The 27103-nt window shown below is 37.4% G+C and overlaps 1 protein-coding gene across 1 annotated transcript in view; it reads left to right on the top strand.

The window, feature by feature from the left end:
- The window catches only part of NXPH1 (neurexophilin 1), a 150342-nt gene extending 127637 nt beyond the window's left edge, over positions 1-22705 (top strand). Inside the window, exon 2 of the mRNA XM_061997124.1 lies at positions 21944-22705. Within this exon, the coding sequence (XP_061853108.1) occupies positions 21944-22705 (762 nt within the window). The remainder of the gene's footprint in view (positions 1-21943) is intronic.
- Positions 22706-27103: the final 4398 nt, after the last annotated feature.

The following is a 27103-nucleotide window of genomic DNA, read 5'->3' as shown; positions in this document are numbered from 1 at the left end:
ACATTGGTCAGCCCTACATCGGCTGCTCCGATGGGCTGCTGCAACCCCAGTTCATCTTGTCCAGGTTGGGGTCTAAACTACTTGCTCCCTCTGACCCGGAGTCTCCATCTCTCTCTCCCTCCATCATGAAGTCCCTACTTCTTGTTTCAGGCTGCAAGGATGTCTCTGATCTGGCATCACTCCTTCTGTCTTATCCTGGCTGGTCGCCTTCATCTTGCCCTTCCCTTCCACCTCCTTCCACGCATTTCAAATTCGCGTCCTTAAATAGTGATGGCAGAGGTGCCAGATTTGCCCAGCCAGACTGGAGGTGGGTCCCAACCTCAAAGCCGGGAAAAAGTCTAAGAAGTCTTTACCAGGCCTACACTGCAACCCCCTCCTCCTGTTACCAAGCAAAAGCAACTCCTCCCAAAACCATGACATTACTACACACTAGAGATTGACCTATGGGCTTTTACCATGGAGCAGCTGACATATGGTATCTGATCCCTTTATGTCTACTTGTTTAAATCTCAGTGTGACCACAGTAGATACACAGCTGGAAGTGCATCTGGCATATGGCCATATTTATTTGCAACTTAGATTTTTGTACCAAGACGTGCTACAGTATCTTCATCTGATACTTTACCCTCTTAGAGCATGGCAGGACTGAGCCTTGACTAACTGGAATTGCTACCCTAATATCATCTTCCTTCACGTTTTTCAGAAAAGGCTATTCTTAGAGGTTAAAGAGGATATTATTAAAAGTTGCTGCCCTGCAGCAGTAGATTTCAGAATGGAGTAGGCTGAGAATTTCTTGAAAAAGCTCTTCTTTTTCAAGACTGAGGGTATTCATAGGAATTGGCTTGGTGAGTTTGAGTTTAAAATCTTCAACACATTTATTAGGCTCAGAAGAAGCGTCTTGACTGCAAACAAATTAAAGAGTAAAAGTTGTGTGCAGAGGCAGGTGATGGTAGCATGTCCATCTCCATTTATATTGTTGGCTATTTTTTGTTCTTTCAGGACAAATCTACTTAAATGTTGCCCATAAACCTTGGTTGAATTTTAATATTGTCTGTGTACTTGTGATCTTTTTCTACTGATGCTTAAAAAGGGCATTGAGTCTTCCTTTTATTTGATTTCTGTCTGCTGTTATAAAATTAATCTCCCAGGCTCATGCTGCAATGAGCTGTGTCAGTGGGAGAGAGATAAGTTTCATTTTTTTGGCCTTAAAACTTCTTCCAAAGTTACAACAAATTTAGCACATTTACTTTCTCTTTTCAGTTTTAACAAAGCCCTTGTCTTTTTTCTTGCATTTCTATTTTATCCATGTCATTTTGATTCTTTTGTTTTATACTTCACATTTTTTCCAGACACTTTTTTCCCCCCTTCAAGCCTAGTTTATAGTCTCTGACAGAATTCTTTCTAAGCTATCTGCCAAAACATCTGTTTCTTTTCTAAATAAAAAGCTTGCTTCTCCAGAAAGTGTCACGCGGGTCCACAACAACTATAAACCTTCACTTTTCTCTGTGACTTTGCCAATGATGGAACAGCACAAGGAAACTTTATATTCTTCTCAGTTCTTTTCATTTTACAATAGGCCCAATTCAGGTGTTTTACTGTAGGATGGGAGTGGAGGGGAGTGGGATGGGAAGAGAAAGCGCATCATTTGGATTACAATGTACACATTTCCTTTCAAAATATGCTATTAGTTATTTGTACTTTCTATTTTTAAGCTTTCAATTATTTCCTGAATTTTGAACCAAAGCAGATATTAGCTTAAAATTAATTCCAGAATTTATTGCCTATTCTTTTCTGCTGGGACTACATTTACATAAATTCTCTCACCCAAAATGCAACAAAACTGTCCTTGGTTCTTCTTAGATTGATTTTTGGTGATGCTACAACTTTGCAGTCATAGTGGTATTCCAAGCACTTTTTGGTTCCCTTGAGTAAGCTGATAACTTTCAGTACTTTGGTTTTGCCATTTATAATTTGTAATGATTATAATAATTCTTATGTAGTAGACAAGCTTGATTTGGTTGTTAAGTTCTTTGACATCTTTAAGAAAAGTGCTGTATTTGAACAGGATATTATTTTTATATTGTGTTCCCACAGTATAACTAAAGTCATGTCAATAAATATTTTTCATGTTACATTTTATAAATGATAAATACTAGCAATGTATCCCTTAGATATTTCCATCAGGCATGGAAATAAATATTTATTGCTTTTATGCTGTGAAATATTTTCTCTTCATGTGTTTATATGTTGGTGAGATCATTGTCTTTGGAATATATTAATAACTAAGAATGGGGTTTTCTGCTGAATGGTTTTAAGTTCCTGCAAACATCTGAGCCTTAGTGAGGTAAATAATATGAGACAATAATAGATAGAAACTTCCCCCTGGGGTAACTGTAGCTGTTTCTCTATTTCAGATCTAAAGTTTTAATTAATTTTCACAGAAATGAATAAGGATATATTTTTAAAAATTTTATTTTTAATCTACCAGGATTTTTTTCATCTTCTTCCAAGGAAAACTATGTATTTCCATTGTAAGATTTGTAGCAGTTACTTAGGGGTTTCCAGAGTCAATCTGGTATGGGAATGGAGAAACATTCTGCTCTGTTGTTCCTTCTCTCTGCTAGACAGAAAGAGAGTTTCTCCAGGTGGCAGAGATTTGATAAATGCTGGGAAACTATTTAAAGAGAATTGCTAAGGAAATTGAATCCAATCCTACTCCATGGCTTGACTCCCTCTAGAACAGGTGGCCTGGCACACTGGCCACAAGTTCCTGTTGACTGAATCCATCCAATACCTCAGTTCCCCTGTGTAGGGGATTTGTTTGTGGAAGCTGGCAAGCTGCCTTACTGGAGGAGTTGCAGTAACAGAAAGAGGTCTGGGACTGAGTCTTTTCATGGTTTTTGCTATGTTTTGCTGATTCTTTGAACTACTTAAAGAGATTGGTGTATGATTTGTTATATGAAAGTTTGAAAATTCCTAGTCAATGAAACATTTTCAACATAACACAAGCCACAGTTTCTCAGCTTTCTGGAGGGACTTGTGTGTGTCTCTTGCTGAGATCTTAGGGCAAGTTTTCGTCTTTCTTGGATTAAATTGCCTAAAACAGTAATTTAAAAGTATCTTTTGTTACCTATGTAGACTTACCCCATTATGAGCAAGATAGCAGAAAAGGGAAAATATTCTGTCCTGACAAACATTAATTACTCATTTCAGTAAGCTGATATTGACTGGACTATTCAGTAAATGTTTGGAGCAGATTAAAACTCTGTTTTACCAGTGTAGTTCTGGAGTAACTTCACTAAAGTGCTATTTATACTATAAATTAGTTTTATTTGCATACCAGAAAAACAGTACTCTGCTTTTGTCCCTTGAGGTGCAACCTGAGTAGCTGATAGCCTATGAAATTGGGAGATATCTTTCCTATGTCCTGTGTATCTTTCCTGTGTAAACTACCTAGTGCCTGCTAAAATCATGCAACTGGGTTACGAAGCCTGAACTCAGTTCATGCAGGAAGTGATTCACTCTAGTGAACACGTACAACTACTTTGACTTGTATTTAATTTGGAAGTTTTACTTTTTTTAGTGGAAAGAAATTAAGACTAGGACTCTGGCAGTACTGTGCAAAAAATATGTTGCAGACCTCTGAGCTAAAACTGTACAAGCTATCTTCAGATCCAGAAAGCACAGAGCTGTCTCAGCTCAGCACAGTGCCCAAATTAGTAAGCTCTGCTAATAGGTGGGTCAAATAATCTGCTACACAGCATCATTTCTGTGAAGTTTGTCTGCTTTGAGGACACTTACTAGTATTTCTGTCTGAGATATTAATCAGTACAATCTCAGTGCATTGCATTCCAGTTTGCAATGATGTACTCTAAAAATTACAGAGAAGTAAACATAACCTTTATAGAGAAGTCTTCAATAGGCAGGTTTAAGGCATAAATGTAGTTCTAAGCTTAGTTACAAATATGATCTCACATCTTGTGAAAAAGCAACGTATGTTGACGTACACATGCAAGAGTTGTGAACCTATGGACAAACTGGAACAGTACTAGGCACTCACATTTACAGAAAAAATAATATCAGTTTAATGCTGTTTTAATCTTGCAGACAATGTGCAGGTAGAAGTTTCCAGTTTCAAGCTTTGCAATGACACGTGAGTATCATAGACCGTATTGCCTCTATGTTTCTTCTCCCTCAGTTGGTAAATGTTAGTCTGAAATACAATTTAATGTAAACTTGAAAATAACCAAGGAAAAATATTGGATGATGAGATAAGGAACTTAGAATATGCTAATCATGTTAAAAATCAAAACATTCTTCATGCTGTAGCTTGAACTTTGAGGAGGCAAAAACCTTTTGTTGATCTTTTTACCATATGATTCTTTTTTGCAATGAAATTCAACACAAAGTGAATCTCAGCTGGTTTGGAATAATATTACCATCTGGGGGAAGATTTTGAAACAAGCCAAAACTAACAGATTTTCACCCAGCCCCTTAAGAATTCTAACTGCCAGAAGTTGGATATTCCTTAGGAGGAAACTGACAGTGGAGTAGTATGAGTCTGCAAGATCTTCTTGGATGCATTGTCTTCTTGGCTAAAGATATTTTTTGATTCATATAGAAAGAGATGGGCAGATATTTTTAGTGCTTCTAGTGAGACAGGTTCATTTATACTTCATCTGGAAACTGTGTCCAAAGCTGTAGTTAAAATTGTCAAATCTGAGCATATTCTTGATAACATTGTTGGTTAAAAACAATGTTGAACATAGAGGTCAAGCTGCATGCCTCATGGGCTCTATAGTGTACTTCAGAGTCCTTCAGCAGGGATTAGCAATTAAGTCATTAGTTCAAACCTAGGAAAGGTCAAGAGTGATTAACACTCTTTAGTTAGTGGGAAACAGATGTAAAATGAAGTGATGATCAAAATCCAATTCCTAGTAGGTATTTTACATCATAAACACCAAACTCCTACTGATCCCTGGCTGGCAATCTGATTAGAATGGGTAGTAATTGAACAGTCACACAGACTGCCATGCAGTAATGTTATGGTAACATAAAGTACTGACATTTTCAGACTGAAGAACAAGCTGGAAAATTGCAGTTTCTCCACCTGAGCTTTTTGTGTTCTGTTGATATATTTGGAAATATTTAATCCTGAGGGATACAAACTCATATTTTGGACCGCAAACATACACAAAAATTATTTTAAGTGCTCTGAATGCAGAAGAACCTTCAATTAAAAAAAGTCATTTTTTTGATAATTTTAAATATATATGTGGTCTTCAACTGGATTAACCTGACATGAGTCTGCTGAAAAGCTGGCAAAGTATCTGATTCTCTGTTACTCCAAGTACATGATCATCCTTGAAGAGAAAACACATCCTAGCTAAATTATTTGTTTTATACTTAGAACCCCTGCCTTTCTTTTCGTTCTTGGACACCAAAGAGATTGGAATAATGGTTAGGTGAGAGGTTCAATGTTAGGGATTTAGAATGTTAGGGTTTTGTTTTGGGACTTAAACTTCAGGCATTTGCTTAGGGCAACTATCATGATATAGCAAAACTGGAAATTGGAAAGCTGTATGTTTTCATGCTATCCTATAACTGCTGATTGATAGAATGTGGAATTTTTTTTGCAATGTGCCTTTGTGGCCAATAAGGCCAATAGCATTCCGTGATGAATCAAGAAGAGTTTAGCCAGTAGGTCAATGGAGATTCTTCTCCCCCTCTCCTCTTCCCTGGTGAGGCCTCATCTGGAGTCCTGTGTCCAGTTCTGGGCTCCTCAGCTCAAGAGGGACAGGGAAGTGCTGGAGAGAGTCCAGCGCAGGGCCATCAAGATGATCAGGGGACTGGAACATCTTTCATACGAGTAAAGGCTGCAGGAACTGGGGCTGTTTAGTCTGGAGAAGAGGACACTGAAGGGGGATCTTATTAATATTTCCAAATATCTAAATGGTGGGTGTCAGTAGGTTGGGGCATCCCTTTTTTTCTATGGTATCTAGCAACAGGACAAGGGGTAATGGGATGAAGCTGTAACATGAAAAGTTCCATTTAAATATAAGAAAAAACTATTTTACTGTGAGGGTTATGGAGCACTGGAACAGGTTGCCCAGAGGGGTTGTGGAGTCTCCTTCCTTGGAGGTCTTCAACACCTGCCTGGACATGTTCCTATGTGACCTGATCTAGGTTAACCTGCATGAGCAGGGAGATTGGACTAGATGATCTCTAAAGGTCCCTTCCAACCTCTACCATTCTGTGATTCTATTATTCTGTGTCTTTTAGACCAAATCTGTGCTGCCCCACAGTCCTGTATATTAGTTCTCTATACAGTAAACTAAGAAGGAAATCACTCTAAATAGCTAAGAGCTTTAATAAGGTAAGATATTCCTGATTTCCAGTAAGTTTATAAAAATCATATCATTAGAATTTTATTAAGTAAATGGAAAATATTCTTGTTATTCTCTAGGTAGCTTATGGACTACCCAGAACTGGTGTTGGCTGATAGATAAAATATGAAGAGAGTATTGAAGGATTTATATTTTGGAAAACAGATTTTATTTGTATGATTACTTTCACAATTATTTTTATCAGAGGAACAAGTCAAACATTTCTCCCTACTGAGAGTAGGTGTCACTGCTCCTGGAGAATACTGGGACCCTGTAATGCTCTATAATTGGTTTTCAGGCTCCTTGATGACATGGAGTAATCAGTAATACAGATCCCTTCCGAGTTGACTTTGTTTCCTTGAGCCTGCATCCATTTAAAAAGAGCTAGTGGCATTTTATACCTTGACTAGTTTTTGGAATTAACCTTTTTGAGACATCCTGAATATGTCATTGGAAGGAAAAGTTCAGATACTTGTCCTTAGTCTTAGCTCTTCAATTGTTAGGATATCACCAATATTTCTTCTTTTAGCTTTGCCTATACCAAATCTGTTTCTGTGAGAAAATTCTCTAGGGCAGTGACAATACATGTTTAGTTTCTAGTACACCCTAACTCTGAGCACAGAGTGGTCTGCGAGTGTTGCAGTAATAGTAATAATATATAATACTAACTGAGAGTTTTGAAAGGATGTCTATTCTGCAAATGCTTTTAAAAGAACTCAAGCAAAAGTGGCAGTTACTCCCTGCAAAATGAAACTGATAAGTATTTATATTTAAATTAAATGCTTTTATGAGTTCATTGAATGTTATTTGGCAAGTGTATTATAGCAAAGGCATGTTACCTATTGCCTTAGAATGAGGATTTTATTGCTTTTTCATAGTTATCTTTTGTATCAGCATTTGGCAGGTAACAAATGAAATTTGCTTGCTAAGGTTAAATTGTTTTGTGCTGCTGCTCAGCCACACTGATACAGAGGATAAGATAATGAAAAAAGTTACTTGCTTTTTTGGGCAGATGTAGGAATTTATTCATATATAGTGATCTTGACCTGTCTTTGAAGATATGTTTATTCTAGGAGAGGCAATGAACTTAATTTCTGTCTGAATTACTCAGTTGAAATCCCGTTCATGCGGGAAACTGTACGAATAGAACTGCAGATACAATTGGTCCAAAATATTCAGTGTAGTCAAGGTAGTGATGCTTGGAACAGTCTGAGGTCAAAGCATAACAGACTGCAAGTATCAGTCAAAAAAGCATGAAGGCTTTCTGGAACTTGGTATGAAAAGTTCCAGTTTCTTTGTCTGTTTTCAGTACCACTGCATTTCCTAACTCATGAAGATTTGGGACCAATTATTCATGATTCTCTAAACCCTGAAATTGTTACACTTTAAGAATATGAAAATATGCTGTTGAGTAAATACTAAAGCCCAAACTTACAGGATTGATGCTTAATTTTTTAGACTCCAATGTTTTCTTTAAATTTCAAAAAATGTCTGGAAACTATGCTTTGGAGGCTTCCCTTTAGTCTAAGTCCATTTTGATAGGCCAATTGAATTTTTTACATACTTGAGAAGTCCTTGTGATGCAAGGTCAGAATAATAAATTTTATGTTTTTATTCTTTATGTTGGAAAAGTAATATAATGCCATCTCTATTTTATTACTCTGCAGTCATTCTGTTACTACGCATCTTAAAATGTTTCATCCATCAATGTTTGGGGAAAGTTCACAGGTACATGGCACTCCATTGTAATTTGCCTTTAAAGACTTAATTTCTTCAGCCTAAAAATACAATTATGGATCAATACACAAGCTAGTTCTGAGGTGACTTGGAGAGATGATAAACTGAGGATGCATTCTCTTTGCATTAGCATAACCAGTGCTCTAGGGCTCCAGTGTTTCTGTTTATCAATTGAGTTAATATTTCTTGGTAATTGGAAATGTCTGGACCTTTTCTGAAGACTAGAGAAGTCTGAGAAGGGTTTATGAAAGTGATAGTCAAGTTTTGGTTAAAAAAGGAAAAGGCAAATCTTGCTATAATTTGAAATCACTCAGCAGAAATCTGCAGGCATAAAATAATCCCAAAGATGTCGTTTTACTGGACCCCAAACTATCTTATACTCAACTTCACTGCATCTTAATATGAATTTAAAACAATGTATCAGAACTACTGTATGTTACAGAAGAGAACTCATTTATCCACAGAGAAGCTCACAGCATTGCTCATTATCCTATAAATTGGTGTGCTGGCTGTTCGCATATTTTCTTCCCAACTTTTTTGTTTCAGTGTGAAAAAACTTACCAATCAACTTACATGTCAATGCCCAAAGGACTCTTAACTTATCTCATTTAAATTAATGACCTTAGTGATAGTACTAGTAATTGGACCATGGCTCTTATGAGCCAGATTTTGCATATGGAATTTTATTCATCCTGCTAACTACTATTTTTCACTTATAGTTAGATGTGATACTATTGCAGGAAGAAAATACAGGACCACTATCAAGCACTGGCAATGTTGATTTTTCTGTTGTGTATTCTATTTTGTTTTCTTTGTCTATGCTATGTTCCCTCACCTTGTCTGTTTAGATCAACTCAGAAAGAAACCACAGACCTAAAAACTGGTCTGTGCAAGTTCAAGGATAATCATGACAAAGAACTACCATACTGAATGAATATTACTAGTTTACAAGGGATAGAGACATTAGTTTATGGAATCTTCTTCTAGTATTCTGTAACAGTATTTCTTATAATGGCATAATAAGTCTCTTGTCATAGCTGTGTCCAGAGTCACAGAAACACCATCAATGTAAGGAAATGGCGGTAGTACATTTTCTGAGGCTACTTGGTCTCCCTGCATCCTGACTGAACAAATGTATACTGATAGTAAAGTCCTGTTCAGATTTGGATCAAGAGTAAATTTTGCCTGGATCTTTTTAACATGTAATATGTGATGCCTCCTAGTTTCCAATAGAACAATCTATATTTCTTTGACATCTCTGTACTTTGGGAGCACTGCAACATGTTCATGTTTATCATAGCCAGGAAAACAATGTGCAGCATTTGGCAGAAGTGGTGCCCATGTGCTGCTCACTGCTGAGCAGACCCTTGTAAGAGTTAGCAGACCTTGTAAAAACCACCAAGAAAAACTCAATAAAAAATGTTTACTCTTGCAACAGAATAGCTGTTCAATCTTCCCCTTCCTTACCAGAACAACATTAAAGAAACACAGTTCTTTCCTCAGAGATGTATTTTAAAACATTTTGATATCCATTGACCGACTGAATAAATGATCAATGCCTATTAAACAAATTGGTGTCTGTATGCAAAAAATGAGTAATACCAATAGAGCATGTTAACAGTGCACAATGGCTTTGTCCTTTGTATAGTACTCATATATTCCACATTGCAGTCTTTTTCACCTTCTTTAGCAGATAGGTCTACCCATATGAAAATGGACATTTTCTTCAATGTGTTATATATAAAGCAAACTACAGTGCAAACTTTGATTAAAATGTTGCTCTGTGGCCTTTCATATAAAATCTAATTTTATTTAATATTCCTGTCTACATGTATGCAGAAAATGGCAAGCCAATATTAATAAAAGAAGGCTTACAGGAATGTGGAATGAGAACAATAGATCCTAGACAAAATTTATTTACCTAGTTAGACTTTAATTCCAAAGTTAGAAGCACTCTGATATTGGTATAATACAGGCGTCTTAAAACTCTGTGAGACATCTTTAACCCACTTTAATTTATTCCATGGAAGTTTAATCCCCTGCTGAATGGAGATGGAGTGAATTTTCAAAAGTCATAATCCACTGAAGTAAGAAATCTTTAATGACAATGTAGGCAGCAGGTTTCAAGAGTTTATTTTAAATTCTTCTAAAATGTAAAACATAGGGCAAGAGTTAATAGGATATTTTATACAGTTAGGTTTCAATCCTTTCCAAATCTTTATAAATTCACTTGCATCTTCACCATTAGAAATATTTGGGCTGAATTTCTGCGCTTCTAAAGCAAAAACGAGAAAGCTGTAAAACTGTAATGTGGAGATTTTCACAGCATATTGTAACTCATTTGGTCCTTCAGTTCACAGCCTATTATATAGAATGGTATAATGTTTTCTACATTGGAAGAGAAATGATGTTTTCCAAACCAAGCTCTTTCCATTCTGCCTTAACTAGGCAAGAAAATGAAATCAGACTACATAATACCACACTATGTTCATCCTTCTACTCATGTAGGATTTCTACAAACAACTTTATTTGTGAGTATTTGGCTTATAAATTGAGCTAAGAGGCATTTCCAATGTCTTCCAAACTCACAGTTTTATGCTACCACTTCTGGATCTACCTAGTTCTGTAAGGACCTTGTCATGGTTTGGCATGATAGACGTTTCTGGTAAGGGGGAAGGGGCTGTAAAGATGGCTCCTGTAAGAAGTTGCTCACAACTCTCCCCAGCTCTGAGACAGACCCACTTCTGGGGCTGAGCCAATTGGGCACCTCCACGATCACTTTTTAAGAAGAAGCTGGAAGAGGAGGTTTCTTCCTCCATCTTCTTCCTTCTTCTGCTCCTTCCTTTTCCTTCTGGCTGGTGGTGGTGCAAGGAGTAGGAACAGTGAGAGAAACAACCGTGCGGACTCCAAGGTCAGTGATGAAAGAGAGGAGGAGGTGTGCTGGAGCAGAGACTCCCCTGCATTCTATGGAGAGAACTGGTGAAGCTGAGATTTATTTTCATTTCTTTAAAGACCCCTCATCAGCGGTAGAGACTCTTTTTGCTAAAGCTGTCCCCGGTCCAGAGGCAGCAATTCACTTCATTGAAGGCCCCAAGCCAGGGACAATAACTATGGCTGGAGGAGGCTGTGTCCCGTGGAGAGACCCAACCACTTCACTACTGACCCTGAGCCATGGGCAGTGATTTTCTTCTTTAAAACTATGGCTGGAAGAGGCCGTGTTCCGAAGGAGAGACCCTTTATCACTATGGCCAGAGCAGGCCGTGTCCCAAGGAAGGGACCCAATATCCACAGCTGTAACTGTGAGGAGGAACCCATGACAAAGCAGCTCATTTAACTTATGCCCAGAGGAGGCCTTATCCTGAGAGAGGGACCCTATAACTGCAGAAACTGCAACCGTGGTGAAGAATCCACGCCAGAGATATTCACCAAGGACTGCGTCCTGTGTGAGGGACCCTGTATTGGCAGAAACTGCAGCCATTGGGAACAACCCACACCAGAGAAGTTTGTTAAGGACTGTGTCCTGGGAGAGGAACCCTGTGCTGGAGCAGGGGAAGAATGCCAGCAGTCATCCTCATCTGAGAAGACAGAAGCGGCAGAGCCCATCTGTGAGAGACTGACCACATCCCCCACTCCCTGCCCACCTGAGCCGTTGAGGGGGAAGGAGGTAGAGATATCGGGAGCAGTGAGCTGGGCCAGGGAAGAAAGGAGGGATGGGGGAGGGAGATCTTAAAGTGCTGGGTGTAATTTTCTCATCATCCTACTCCCTTTTTGCTTTTATTCCATTCTGTTTCTTGTAGAATAAACTTTCCTACTTTCCTCTCTAAGTCGAGTACTGGAGTCTGTTTTGCCCAGAACTGTAATTGGCAGCGAGCCCTCCCTGCCCTTGTCTTAATCCACAACAACCTTGCTTATCTTTTTACTCCCATTTTGCTGGGGCCTCTGCCATCCTAATGAGGGTGGGGGTGAATGGGGGCACCGAGTGAGAGACTGTCGTGATGCTGCTGTGCTAGCTGGGCCAAACCACGACAGACATATAACACATCCTTTTGTTGACCTGCCAGACATACTTTTGCAGCTTTGTCTGAACTGGACATCCAGGCATGAAGCTTCAGTCCAAATTCCAAGATAAATGCCCCTGCCTTGCTAGATTTTTTGTGGTCTGCTCAACTAGAATTTAGGTGTCACTATGTGAAGCTAGGAAGTGACTTGTTCAAAACAAACAGTAGGAGAAGATTCCACCCCTCAGCCGTGCCGCGATTTTGTCACCAAGGGGTCTCATCTGCTTTGGTTCCCCCTTCCCCAACTACATGTCTACAGTATTTCCATTGCCAGTGCCACAGGCTGTTACCCCCTCAACATCCCCAGAGTGCTTCAGTTGCTAAACCAACAGTCTCCTGAAACCCTGAGCTTTGCCATTTTATGAGAAGAGAGAGAGCAGGCTAAGCAGCAAACAAAATTACCTTAATCTGACAGTAAGTGCTGCAAATTGCTGAACAACAGCTCCAGTTTAGGTTTGACACAGGGTGCTTTGGTGGGTTGGTTGATTTGGGAGGGGGGGGAGTTTCTTGTTGTTTTGTTTTGGTTTTGGTGGGGGGGTGGGTTTAAGTTGTTTCTACCTCAATCTGAAAGTCAAATCACACCGAGCTCTCAGCTCATCGAGGTCACAGTGTGTTTCTAACCATTTGGGGGATGTTTGGTGACTCCAGTTTTACCTTGGGTGGTTTCTCCACCAGCAGAAAGTCTTGCTGATATAGGAGAAGTCTGAGACAGTCTGAGGTGAAACTACTGGTCACGAGGTGTTTCAGATGCAGAAAGTTTCAGAAGGACATAGGCAAGTTCTTGTAAGTTGTATGTGTTAAAAGTTATTAAAATTCATAGGCAAAAAATCTCGCTTAACAAGTCCTTGATCTGCAAAGGCTTGAAGATAACAAATATTTTCTTGTAGAAGTAGTATATTCTTTCCTTGTTTTTGTATTCTTTAACAAAAAGATATCTTTTAGCCATTGTTGGATACATGATACAGGACTAAATGGACTTTTGAATACTAATGTTCTCAAGTTCTTAAATGAAATAGAAAATCACAATCACTTCCCTTTTCTGAAGAGCTACATCTTTGAAGGAAAAACAATGAGACTGCTTCTTTGAAAGGCAAAAGTGACAGCAGTGCCTGTCCTCACAGATGGCAGTTGCTTTCTAGAAAAAGGATGGAACATTTATTGGGACTGGCTTTTCAACACTTCTAGCTGTGGATCTGTGGGTTTGGTTCCTCATTCAAAGTTCCCAGTCTTCTCCAGGCACATAGAGGAGCCTGGATGTTTAATTCTGAGACTGATTTTCACTCTGAAACCTTGTGACAGGAAAATATAATCATGGGTTCTTACAAAGAGCTGCACTGCCACAGCTGAGAGGACAGGACTAGTAGAGTGAAGAAGTGGAAAAAAGGAGTAAGAGAAAAATATCATAGGGCACTGATACCAGAAGAAATGTCTCCATAAAATCCAATTGATTTTAAGTCTGATAGGTAGTGTCTATCTATCTTTAGATGATCAAACACTTTTTAAAAGCCTGTTTACTAAACATTTTTTATAGTAATTTGAGAACAAAACAGTTCTAGAACTATTATTTCAAGTTCCAAAGACCTCTGAAAATTAATTTTATTTTTAAAATAAGTTCTAAAGATAACAGAATAGTACAAATCCACACTGTTTCTGGAAAGAAACCTCCAGATAGAAAATTTCCTGTCTCTAAAACAAGGAGAAGCACTGCACACTTTCCTGTATGAGTAACAAAGCACTATCTTGAGTGTGCTTAGAAATGTATAGGGAGTAGTGGACTTAAATGTGACTAGAATGCTATTTCAGATAGCATTTAGAGTAAACATTGTCCTGCTTCCAGCCTGAAGCCTTTGTATTCCCTCCAGGGTGTTCTCTCCAAGACAAACTTTGCACCATAGGTCAGATTTTTCTTGCTTACCTTTAGGCTTCTAGATAAAGAGCATTTCATTCCCTGGAGAATGAATATTGTGGAGATACCATAGAGATAGAGGAGGTAGTTAATTCTGTTTCTCTCTCTCTCTTGATTATGGAATAAGGCTAGATGAATAGTTTAGACATAAGATCTGAATTCCAGGTGAATTAGGTGATTGGTGAGGTGATTCCCACCTTAGATCATGGACTACGCTGGCTTGGAAAATGTTCTGACTCTTAACGTGTGGTGACAGGCTGCCAATTTCTTTGACAGTGACCAAAGCAAGTCTTTGGCAGGACTTGTGGCAGTGTCACAGCTTAGCCCACAAAGGAGAGAAAATGAGACTCAAAAGCAAAATTTAACATGGAGATTCTTAAGTATTCTTGCTGGAAACCAGCCACTGAAGGTGCTTTGTCAGCTTTGCATTTCCTCAAAGATTATTTAAGACTTTCTAGTTTGCAGACTTAGTTGTAATAGGCAACTTACATTGTGAGAAAGAGCATTGTACCATTGTAGCTTGTGCTAGTTAGTTTTCTTTTGCAGAACAATATACTGCAACATCTTAATATTTTATGATCAACAACTGTTAAGAATTATGTCTCTAAACAAAACAGTGTCTCTACTGCTTTATTAGTGCTCTCATCTTTCTCTGGGAACAAATTTTCTAATTAATCTTTGACTTTTAGTCAGATCTCAAACATATATCAACTGATATAGGCACTAATTTCGATGATATTAAATTTCACTGACTTTACGTCAACTGCCATCATCTACGTTTATATTAGCTTCTGTTCTTGCATAACCTCTATTGTAGGAATGATGGAAGAAACTCAGGTTGCCACATTTTCTTTCTAACAAGGACCATTTAGAACAAGCAAGATAGCTCATAGATTAAAACAAGAACAATACAGAATGCAAACCCAAACTGAGTACAGTTGATGGTATTAAGCAGATTTTTATGAATCCTAAGGTAGAGCTACACAAAAATTGGAGTAACAGAGTGTATTATGTTCAATTTCCTAACTTAAAAACAGTAAAAAGAAATATTTTGCCTCTGTTTTTTGTATGATAAAAATATGCATTTTATGCTTAAATGAATAATCCTAAGTGATTACAAAGAATTTTTGAAAACTTCAAATGCTTCTTTTTCTATGGTCATCAATGGACAAAAGTCACCATAGGAATTCTGCAGCACTCTGTGCAAGGACCTCTACTGTTCCATATATTTCTAAGGGACTTGGAAAAATGAGTGAGAAAATTTGTTGACAAAATATTTTAGAGTAGAAAAGAGCCAACAATGAGATTAAGATTTTGCAGTTATGACAGTTCCATGCAAGCGTCATTTCAGTGCTCATTAGTGATCAGATCCAAGTAAAATATTATGAATTAATAGAGAAAAAAGAGTGAACAAATAATAGAAGGCCATTTGTCATAGAATGCCATGGTTCTGCCCCATCTAGAATACTGTATGCCATTCTGATCTCTTAATCCTAAAGACAGAAATGGATGTAGACCCAAGGAAGCTTCAGAGAATGACAAAATGGAAATTCAAAGGTATAGGTATAGAATGGTTTCTGAATATTAGATTATTTGTATGACTTAGGAGGCTGGTACTCGAGACTGGAAAAGTAATCAGTATTTGTTTGCTACTATGAATAGATGTAGCTGAGGCACTTACTAGTGGGCAAGAAGTAGACTTCTTAACATAGCTTGAAATAAAAAAATTTTCCACACACTGATATTTGTAGGAAAAATATGTGAAGTGTAGCAGCAAAGTAAGGGGGAACACAGGAAATTTGGATAGAGATTGAACTTTCCATCCGGAGAATGAAGGATTCTCCAAAGAAGGTGGCAGGAGCCAGGTTCAAAACAAACAGTAAGAGGGAAATAGAGCTGTGGGACTCATTGTTGAAGGATGTTATGGAGGTTAAAAATGTACGAAGGGTCAGAGTGGTCAAATGCAGAGAAGGGTAACCTGCTGAGAGTACTGTGATGAAAAACGTATGCAGAAACTATATCTAGCAGAGGAAACAGAAAACATTTGACAACTGGGAAGAAATTAGGAGACTATCATATGCTTGCCACATTCTTGCACTTCTCCAGGCCTCTCTTATAGCTGCCATAGGAGACAGGATGTTTTTATAAATGAGTCTTTGGTTTTATCTTGTATAGCCACTCTTGTGTTCTCATTTGACACAATAGATCAGGATTTACTGTTTGTTTCATTTGTCAGATTCATCTGAATTTGCACTTTTTGATTGACCAACCCATGTCTTCATTCTTTTCATGTCATGTAGCAAAAAAGCTTTTAAGTTAAAACCAGAGAAGTCTGTTTCTGTGAAATATTAATGAGTGTGGTTTTCTATGTTTGTCCTCGATTTCAGAAGTGTCAATTTGTAAGAAGTACAAGTCCTTCACTGTATTTTACTTCCCCTTGTTATAATCGTAACATTCACTCTCTGTTTCTTTGTTTATGATAAAATTTCTGTAGAATATTGGGGTTGACTTGTTTGGAAGTTATTCACTGAATAAAATATTTCTATGCCACTAGTGACTTTGTGTAGACAGGTATAAGAACAGTAAACTAGGTCTAGATTTTCCTTCATCAACTGCATAAAGAGAATTAATAAGAGGAACCTGGTTCCAGTTCAAATTGAGTGCTGTCCTGCCTTGATAATGATCCAGCTTATAGTTATGTCCATCATTACTCTCCTACCTATGCTATATCTGAGTTATCTGATTGAGGAAATAAAATTTGCAATTCTTTTGTATAGTGTCTATGGAAATACAGTACTGCCAAATTCTTACAGTGCTATGCCAGCAAAAATGATCTTGGCTTTGATTAGTTATTTACCTAAAGAGAGAGATTTTCCACCTTGAGAATTAGATTGTTTGTTTACATTTTCATTTGTCCTCAAGTAGTCATACATTCAGAGGAATAAATATGTAATTTCTAAACCAATATTGTAATTACAGGTAATGAGATGTAAGAGAGCTAGAATAAAAAGGAAAAGAGTGAGAAATCATGAGGCATTCTGTGCCTCTTTGAATGTCTAGTTTTTAAAATCTCAAATTGATCAATCTTAAATTAATTTTAATATACCTATAGTTCATTTAACACAAAGGAGAGTGCAGGAGTACTTCTTCATTATGTGAGACGGGAGCGACCAGACACCAGTATGATGTGCATCGACTCCAGATTTATTGGCACATAATCATCACTTATGTACTTTTTCCAAATGCTGTATACGTGCTACAATTCATGACAGTTAATACTAAGGATCACGCACTATGCATAAGGCCTCAAAGTTTCATTTTGGTAACAACTTAGACACCAACCTCATTGTGTTAAAACACCATCCTTATTGTACTTAAAACATCAGCCTTATTGTGCTTAAAATATCACCCCATCTCTTTGGCCTTCAGTTAATTTTCTCTCACACTAGACTATGGTTATGCTTACCTTACATTTTACTTAACTTTATACTATTGTTAGTTACATATGTTGCAATTTGTTAGTCACATACATGCAATCACATAATGCTTAATTGAATGCTCTATCCTGTCTTCTTGTTTTGACCTTACCTCCGTTACAGTCTATCGTTTCGATTTCCTCCCTGGTCAAGCTTGCTGTCACATAGGCATTCTTTTCTTTTCTTTTTCTGCTGCCAAAGGTGATTCAAAGATGAACTGCTAACTTTCTCCGTCTTTATCTAACTCCATAATGTTCATTATAGCCCAGGCCCCAACAGGAGAGGGCTTTAATCACCACTTCAGGCCTTCATGGCTTCCTGAGATCTCTTTCTCTTTTCACTGATCCAAATGTTTAGTTTTGACCTGACAAAGCACTCAGGGCTCAGTGACTTGAAAGAGAACTCCAAAATTTCGGAGACAAATAAACTGCCTGGTCTTTAGGAAGCCCTAAATGAACTAAACATATTCATTAAAATAGATTTAATGACATTAAACATAATCATAAAAAAATCTCCACCTTCAAAAAGGAGGGTACGGAATGAATGGAGTGTTCTATTTTAATGAAGTAAAAACTTAATTACAGATAAATTCCTATGTCTTTTTTAATAATGCTTTTGTATATTGTGCACAGTGAAACTGCCTTTGTCATTTCTAGAAGCATAAGAAGAATAACAATTTGTCATATTTTTTTTGGAAAAGAATTACCAAGCAGTTGGTTTCTTGTATCTTTTGATACAACTTGTTTAGGTAGTGAAAATTTGTATTTTCCATTAAAAGTGCCAGACTGGAACCAAAGGTCAGTCTGCCGTGCTTACTGAGTGCTTTTGCGCTGACATTTGTAGCATTGGATAAGCATTTCTAAATCTTTTTGCTCCTTACTATTCTATACGGACACATCTGACATCATAGTATTTCAAAATTACTTCTAGCTATGCAATCACGGAGGAAATTCCCCCCTTCAACCCTTTTGCAACATTGATATATTGCACATTAGTGGTGGTGTGGGTTAAACCCAGTGAGCAGCTAAGCACGACATAGCTGCATGTTCACTTCTTCCCTTTCTCCAGTGAGAGAGTAGAGGAGGAAAGGAAGATAAAAAGCAAGGAAATTTGGAGGTCAAGATGAAAAAATGCTAAATGAGTGAAGGATAAATGAAAAGTGAGAGAAGAGGGGAAAAAAAAAGCAAAGGCCTGGATACTGCACAAACACTGCTGAAATATTAGTGTTGTTACAAGTGTTTGGGTCAAAAATCTAAACCACAGCACCATATGAACTGCTATGAAGAAACTTAAGTCTACCCTAGCCAGATCCAGTACAAGCAGGCCAAACTTTTCAATGTTTTGTCCAGGAGTGGTACTTGGCTGTGGAAAAGAAGGCTACTCTGGTTATACTGAACTAGTTGCTAAGGTAGAGCGCAAGTTTCTGAATTATCTGCAAATATACTCAAAGAAGTGGACAAAAAAGCCACCATAGAATTAGGACTTCTTCCTTAGCTCTTCATTAACTATTTTAAGATGTGTCTTTTTTCATGCAGTGCTAAAACAGATCTATGTTTCAGTAAGCTACTTTTCATACTGAGTGCAAAATCTCATAGATTTGCATGATCTTTCCTGTGATGCATGATCTTTTCTTGTGATTGGAAAGATGGGAGGGAGAAGCAAATTGTGGATTAGGTCATGTGAAAATAAGTGCTGCATTTGTAGAAATTCTGTTACACAGCAATGCTCTGTATTTCTGGATGTGCGAGTCTCTGAGGATACATATAGTTGCTTTCTATGGCATATAGTGTACTAACAGTATATGAAGAAGCAGTTGGCTGGAAAATGTTAGTGAAGAACAATAAATTCTAGAGCTTTTTATTAACCCTTGTTGGCTGCTTTTTTCTAGTGCTTACACAGAAACTTGACTAGAAAGAGCAGATTCAGGCCTTTAATCATGAATGCAGGCAGATCTACACTGAAAATCACAGTAGTCTTGAGGCTGACTATATGGCCAGAAGTCTTTCAGGTATTACAAAACTGTTGACAATACCAATCGTATTTTTATATCAGGTATGAAGCAGTACAGTATGCATGGTATCTGAATCATCCATTTCCTTGACATACATTGGCTTTCAAAAAACACGTGTATTGGATCAGTCAGCAGCTATTTCAGAAAATACTTCCTTGAGACTTTCTCTCTAAAAGATTTTTATACTGTTACATCTTGTTGCATGGAACTAGTAGTGTAAACCTATGAAATATAAACTGTTGGATGCGGGAAGCAAAACAAAGAAAAAGCAAGCCATAAGCAAAGAAAAATATAGTGGTAGGCAATCTGTTTCTTACCTACAGATTGTAGGTATACTAGTTCTGCTAGCTAACTGCTTATATTCATGGGAAGTTGACAGATTTATATTAGACAGGCACATTTTCCCTTTTAACCACATTTCTTTTCTTATTTTGCACTCCTTCCACATATGCCACAGTAAAATTAAATTCTGAATCTCTTTCTCTCTCCCTGTGACATCTTCATTGCTGCTTCATTAACCAGTGCACCATCAGTGCATTTCATTACAGCTTCTCTCCTGGCTCATTGTGTTGATGCTTAGATGCAGCTACAAACTGGCTATCAAAATGATAGTTTGTGTTTTAATCCTTCCTTCCATTCAAAAGAGGAGAAAGTAATGTCTTTGGCAAAATCCTAAATAAACCTTGTATTTTAACTATTACTCTTATTGGCCCACTAACCTGAAATATACTGGGGAGGTATAGTGTGAGATGTGACAGGCATATTTAGCTATTTGTTTACTGTAAAAGGCTGGGGGCATACCTCCTATCTGATTGGTGTATTAAGGCAATTGAGACTGATTTTATGTACATGTCTTCAACTGACCTTGAAAAAGTACTAAAGTTAATGAAAGCATGCTTCAATTCCATGATTGTTAGGAAATGAAAAGGCCATGCTGTGATAGATATCCTCCATGACATATACCTCCAATTGTACCAGTACGGAGGGGACACGATTTAACTGATTTCCAATGAGTTTCTTGGGTTGGGAACACACACAATTAATTTTTAAGTGAAGAGAAAGATATAACTGCAAGTACGATAGAAGCACATAAATCCTTGCCAGAACACAGAGGAATGAAACAGGTGTATTGAGGATCTCCTATGGGGCTTTGAAAAGGCAAATAAATGTTAAAAAATACGGCAATGTGTCTGGTGTGAATTTTTAGAGGGAATGGGACTAAGAATGTTGTTGGTCCCTTTCCATCCACCCGCTCTCTGCTGCTGATTCTGACCCTCCCTGCTACACTCTGTCAGAGCTCTCTACCAGTGCTGCATGTTAGACAGCTGTGAGGCTGCATCTGTTCTCTGTTTTCCACGCAATTAAGGTGAAGAGAAAAACATATAAATAAGACAAATTGCTCTGACGCTAAATTCTATGAAAAATTGTCTGAAGTTTATGATTTTGTAGTAACTTTCTGCAAAATTTTGTTTTTTTAAAAAAATGTGATATTGCAGGTTTATTACTACTTTTAAATTGATGGTCCTATTTTACTTGTAAATGCACAAATGGCTTTCTGTTGTGCACAGATCACTTTTGTTTTGGGGAGAAAGGTGTGAAAATAGAGGTGAGGAAGGCAAATCAGCAGCTAATCTGTAAGGGAGTGTAGGAAAGGACTGTAATTGCCCTTGCATTGAGGTATAGCACAGAGCATGTACAGCTGCTGGCACAAAACTCATTAAAAATTTCCATTATTTTATTATTTATATTGTAGTTGTGACTGAAGGTCCCTGTCAAGAGCACAGACTAATGTGTACTCATAAAAGCCGTAGGGAAATTATGATACTGTTATTAGATTTATAATGACACTGACTCTGAGCATGGTCAAGCTGGCACCACCAAGATAGCACCCTACAGTGGACTCCAGGGGCAGCAAATAGAAATGAATGTGACTCCAGTAGTGGAAGATACAATCACTTGCAGAGAGAACATTCAAGTAAGAGTACTTCACTCTAAAATTAGAAATGGCCAGTGAAAGCAACTTACAGAGTGTAAGATGACATGGCTGTGTACCTTAGTTTTTGCAAAACCTCATTACATACTCATCACTTAACAGGCATTGTAACAGAGGTAGATTTTCAGGCTGAAGAATAACATGAATGGTTGCACTAAAATCTGAACACCAATGCAAAATACTGGTGAAGAAAAACTAAGTAATAACTACTTGGAAAGAAGAAGAAAATACATGTTTCTGGTGGTGGTCATTTTTTTGGGGTTTTGAGAAATTCCTATGATTTTGAAAGTGATCATTTGAGTCTCAAGTGGGAAGGATGGATTTTGTATTACATTTCTCAATATATCTTTTCCTTCTTCCCATCTTTCTTTTTCAGGTCACCTGTGCAAATTTAACAAATGGAGGAAAAACAGAACTTCTAAAATCAGGAAGCTCCAAATCCACACTAAAACACATATGGACAGAAAGTAGCAAGGACTTGTCTATCAGCCGTCTGCTGTCACAGACTTTTCGTGGAAAGGAGAACGATACAGATTTGGACCTGCGATATGATGCCCCAGAAACATATTCTGAGCAAGATCTCTGGGACTGGCTGAGGAACTCCACAGACCTGCAAGAGCCTCGGCCCAGAGCAAAGAGAAGGCCCATCGTGAAGACTGGGAAATTTAAGAAAATGTTTGGCTGGGGTGATTTTCATTCCAACATCAAGACTGTGAAGCTAAATCTGTTAATAACAGGGAAAATCGTTGACCATGGCAATGGGACATTTAGTGTTTACTTCAGGCATAACTCCACTGGTCAGGGGAATGTCTCTGTGAGTCTAGTGCCCCCTACAAAAATAGTGGAATTTGACTTGGCACAACAGACATTGATTGATGCCAAAGATTCCAAGTCCTTTAACTGTCGAATCGAGTATGAAAAGGTTGACAAGGCCACCAAGAACACACTCTGCAACTATGACCCTTCAAAAACCTGTTATCAGGAGCAGACCCAGAGCCATGTTTCATGGCTCTGCTCCAAGCCCTTTAAAGTAATCTGCATTTACATTTCGTTTTATAGTACAGATTATAAACTAGTACAGAAGGTGTGTCCTGATTACAACTACCACAGTGACACACCCTACTTCCCATCAGGGTGAAGACCAACTCATGTCTGAGACTGAAGCCTGAGGAATAAAAGAGGTCATGTGTCAGGGCTGTAACCTCAAGGAGGAAAGCCACATCTATTGCCTGGAATGTGTCTACCTGCTGCTGCTGCTGTCAAATGGCTGCAAATACGTTAGTGGAAAACAATCTAACGTAATTTTTGCCCAGTCAGCTCCATGTATCAATCTAGTTGTAAATCATTATGGCTTTGAAATAAAACCATACACATACACAGAGACACACATTCTTTTCAGCTCACGTCTATTGAGATTCCTGTTGAGAGCATTCATTGTCTGATATCTAAGGTTTCAGGATAACCTATCATCAAGCAAAATGGATTAACTAGAGAGAATGGTTTCTAACACAGACTGTTACGGAAATCTCTTTGAAAGTCCTTTGAGTACATGCCAATCAATAATCCCCACTCATGCATTCTACTGCTTGGAGTAGCGTACTGGTAAATAATAATGTAGGAGTAAATACTTGTTAAAATGGGAAAAATGTGTGTCTAGAGTTCAGTATTCCTTATTATATGAACACAGCAAAGCATTGTGACTTTTTTCCAGCATACAGTAGGCACATTCGAGGTGGTGTTAGGTGGCTCTTTTTCCATGGAGTGAACCTGTTACTAGTAAAGATGGGCAAACATTTGGAATTTACATGTGGGCAGACATTCTGGTTTCATATTTCTCTGACTCTTTAATCTCCGATTCTTTAAACTTGGGTGATTCTTTAAGTTTAGGCCAGCTAAATTACTTAAAAACTCTCCAACTGACCTCTAAGAAGGAAAATGCCTGTCAGAGAACATGTAAGTTATAAGTGGCTGTCATCTTTATTACAAAATATTGTAACAAATTCAATATCCTAGTCTTCATTTGTATGAATGGTTTGTATTGTACATAATTTAACCGGTGTTATTTGAGCTGCTTATTAATATTAACTTGTAGTTGTCTCTCTGCTTGTTATTGGTTAAAAACAATCAAGGAAATGAGGAATCCATTTTATCAATGTAGCTGTAAACTCCATTAGAAGACAGAATATGTACATAGGATTTATTCAGCTAAAGTATTATTGAAAGCTCTACATATACAACATTACAGTCTGTCTGTATTTAGATATTTTATTTCCAGAAGAAAAAAAAAGAACTGTACATAAAAATAAAAAAAACCCTTAAAGTTGCGTTTCAATATGTGCTGAGTAGACAGTAGTTTAAATGGTTCTGGAAAGTGGGTAACACTCCAAGTCTGACATGGTTTGCAGCCTTGTCTATTTGCATATGTACACGTGTATACATATATCTATGAATCTGTGTGTGTGCATGTTTGTGTGTGTATATGTACAGATGTGTGCGTGTGTGTGCAAATACGAATAGACGTATATCTAGAAGATAATTCTCAGGCCCTATTCCTAGCAAGTAGATATTACTGAAGATCTTGCTATCTTCAGAGAACTCTCTACTTGGATAAGAAATTACAGGAGCAGGGCTTTGTTTAAAATGATTTGTTACCATTTAGAAATGAACACACATGGAATTGCTCTCTGTGTTCACAGACCTGTCTTTGCCTTAATGCTAGCCTCCTCTGAGGCACTGATCTTTCTTTCTAGAATTAAGTGATACATTTTTGTGGTACAAATGAATTTTTTTCCTATAATCAAAAAGCTCATAGGTTTTTAATATTTTGAAATTTTCTTATGTGTATAGTGGCATACTTACCCTCAGCATCCAGACAACCATCAACTATAACAAGACCATGCATAAAAGAAGACTGTCCAAGGATGACCTCAGTATTTCATCTCCTGTCTTTCTGAATCATTGTTCCCAGCAATCCTTTCTTTCCCTTTCCACCCTTATCCCCAGTTTCTGTACTCTTGTGTCAAAGCTGTGAATGCAGGTATGGGTCAGCTTCCAAATATGCACAGCATTACGAACAGCTTCTCCAAAGTCCCAATAAACACTCTACTAATGTTTCAAGAACTGTGAAGTCTGAATAAACGACTTCCAGTTGTGGACCTCTCTTGCTGAAATGTGCAGAACATAAATGAGAATGAAACAGAATAAATGGATAACATTATTGACAAGTAGCTATTTTCCCACTGAAGTATGAGTAGAAGATTTCTGTATTATTAATGTTCTGTTTTCTCCAAACAGATATACTTGTGGAAATTTCTTCAATACATATGGTATTTCCCAGGATGAACTTGTGAACCTCGACCCTGTCTAGATTTGGAAAAAGAAACTGTCCCAGCCATAAAGTTCAGATTCTGATCTCATTCAGGAATATGCTAAGATAGTTTTTATTCTCGTTTTCTTTGATAGGAATTGTGATTATACTTGTAGTGTTTGCTCATTTATGCTCTATGGAAAGTAACTGTTCCAAATATAAACCGTATATGATCATATATGGTGTACTGGGATCAAAAGTAAAATCTCGGCTCTGTTAAGGTCAATGGGAATTTTGCTATTAAGTTCAATGCAAATTTCCATGTAATAGTGTGTAGAATTCCAATGTTAAATACGATTAGCAATGTTAGCAATCTGTATTATGATTGAGCATTACACGCTTTGTGTTCTCATTTATGTTTGTGAAAAACGGATGCGAATTACTGTTAATTTTTCATAATTATTTTTTAAAAAAAGCTTTTCATGAATATATGAAGTATATAGATTCTGTTCATATATAGAAAAATATTTCTCCATTTTTCAAGTTACACCGACAGAAGAAGGAATTATTTATCATGCAATTGTTTTAATTGTTTAAATTGTGGTAGCTGGTACTTTATCTTCCTCTGTCACAGTCAATCATACTACTTTTTAGTCTTAAACTGTTGATGGTCTTGCTATTCTTTGTAACCATTCTTGAGTTTGAACTTGAAAAAGTTCTAGTTATCTGGCTGTGGAACAGTGATCTAATATCCAAATATATACTGTGTTACTTAGGTACTAGTTCATTGCATTTTGTTCAGTCAGTTTAGGAAATATTTTCTGTTTGCTAACTTTGTTAAATATGGTTTTGGTTTTGCCATTTGAAAAAGAAATTTAATGAACATGAATGTGTTAATTCCGTTAAACAATGCCTGTATAGGTGTCTGAATCTTGCACTAAACAATGCCTTAATGGTGCACTAGGCCAGGCAAATATCACCTCACTATAACTCACTGATTCTAGACATAATAAAGATGTATATCTCTAAAGGTATATTTTTAGGATTAAAGAAGGTTGAGTTATTTATTTTAAAGAAATAAGAGACTGATTTTGTTGATTTTTTTTTTAAACATGCTTTGTGTCTTATTTTCACTACATAGAAAAGTCACAAATAGGGATATTACAATGACACCAATTATTCCAGTTGCAAAAATACACAGACCAGGCAGTTGAGCAAAGATCAATATATCAAGCTCTCATTACATGTCAGCTTCTGTGGTTTTGAGAAAATGAGTCCAGGATATAGGAAACAGCTAGTTTTATGTTATGTTCATAACTTTATCCCTTTCTTTCCTTTTCCCAAATTTGCATGAGTAGAAAGCAAAGTAACTAATTAATCTTTACAAAGACCTTGTCTTTCAAAGTTTTGCTTACTTAAAAAGTATGTCAGAAACTTTTGAAATTTACTGTATTAATTTACAATAAACTAAAAAATATTCAAACTGCATTCATAGAAGAGCAGAATGGAAGACTTGTAATATTTTGGTACACTTTAGCCTAGAGATTTAAGTAGTACTATTCGAGGAGTTTAGCCTGAGGGAGTTTATACTGTGATAAAATCCTTGGATCCTCATGCATTCTGAATTGTATGCTGTATCTTGGAATCCTGTAGGACTATCATAAACTACTCTTAAAACAATGTGTTAAGAGAATCATGGAGGAAAATAGGAATTACAAAATGTCTGCTACCCATACAAAGAAACCAGACTAAAGGCTTCTGATCTGAAGAATCAGTGTCTTCACCAGAAGACACTGAATCGCAATCTTAGCATTGTAAGGATCCTTCATGTCCTTCTCTGACAGAAATGGTCAAATTATATTTGACTATATCTAGAAATGGAAGAGAATGTTGTCTTTAGTGATCTATACTTGATTGTGTGTCTAACATTACCAGAGAAATCAAATGGTTGCATCAAGGATCTGTTGTGCTAGGAGCTACATGGAATCACAGAATGGTAGGGGTTGGAAGGGACCTTTAGAGATCATCTAGTCCAAGCCCCCTGCAGAAGCAGGTCCACGTAGATCACGTTGCATAGGAACATGTCCAGGCTGGTCTTGGAGACCTTCAAGGAAGGAGACTCCACAACCCCTCTGGGCAGCCTGTGCCACTGCTCCGTCACTCTCACGGTGAAATAGTTTTTTCTTATATTTAAGTGGAACTTTTTGTGTTCCAGCTTCATCCCATTAC

The sequence above is a fragment of the Colius striatus genome, chromosome 5, assembly GCF_028858725.1.
Source record: "Colius striatus isolate bColStr4 chromosome 5, bColStr4.1.hap1, whole genome shotgun sequence".
Lineage (NCBI taxonomy): Eukaryota > Metazoa > Chordata > Aves > Coliiformes > Coliidae > Colius > Colius striatus.
Note: the sequence above shows the minus strand (reverse complement) of the source record. Positions and strands in the feature narration are given on the sequence as shown.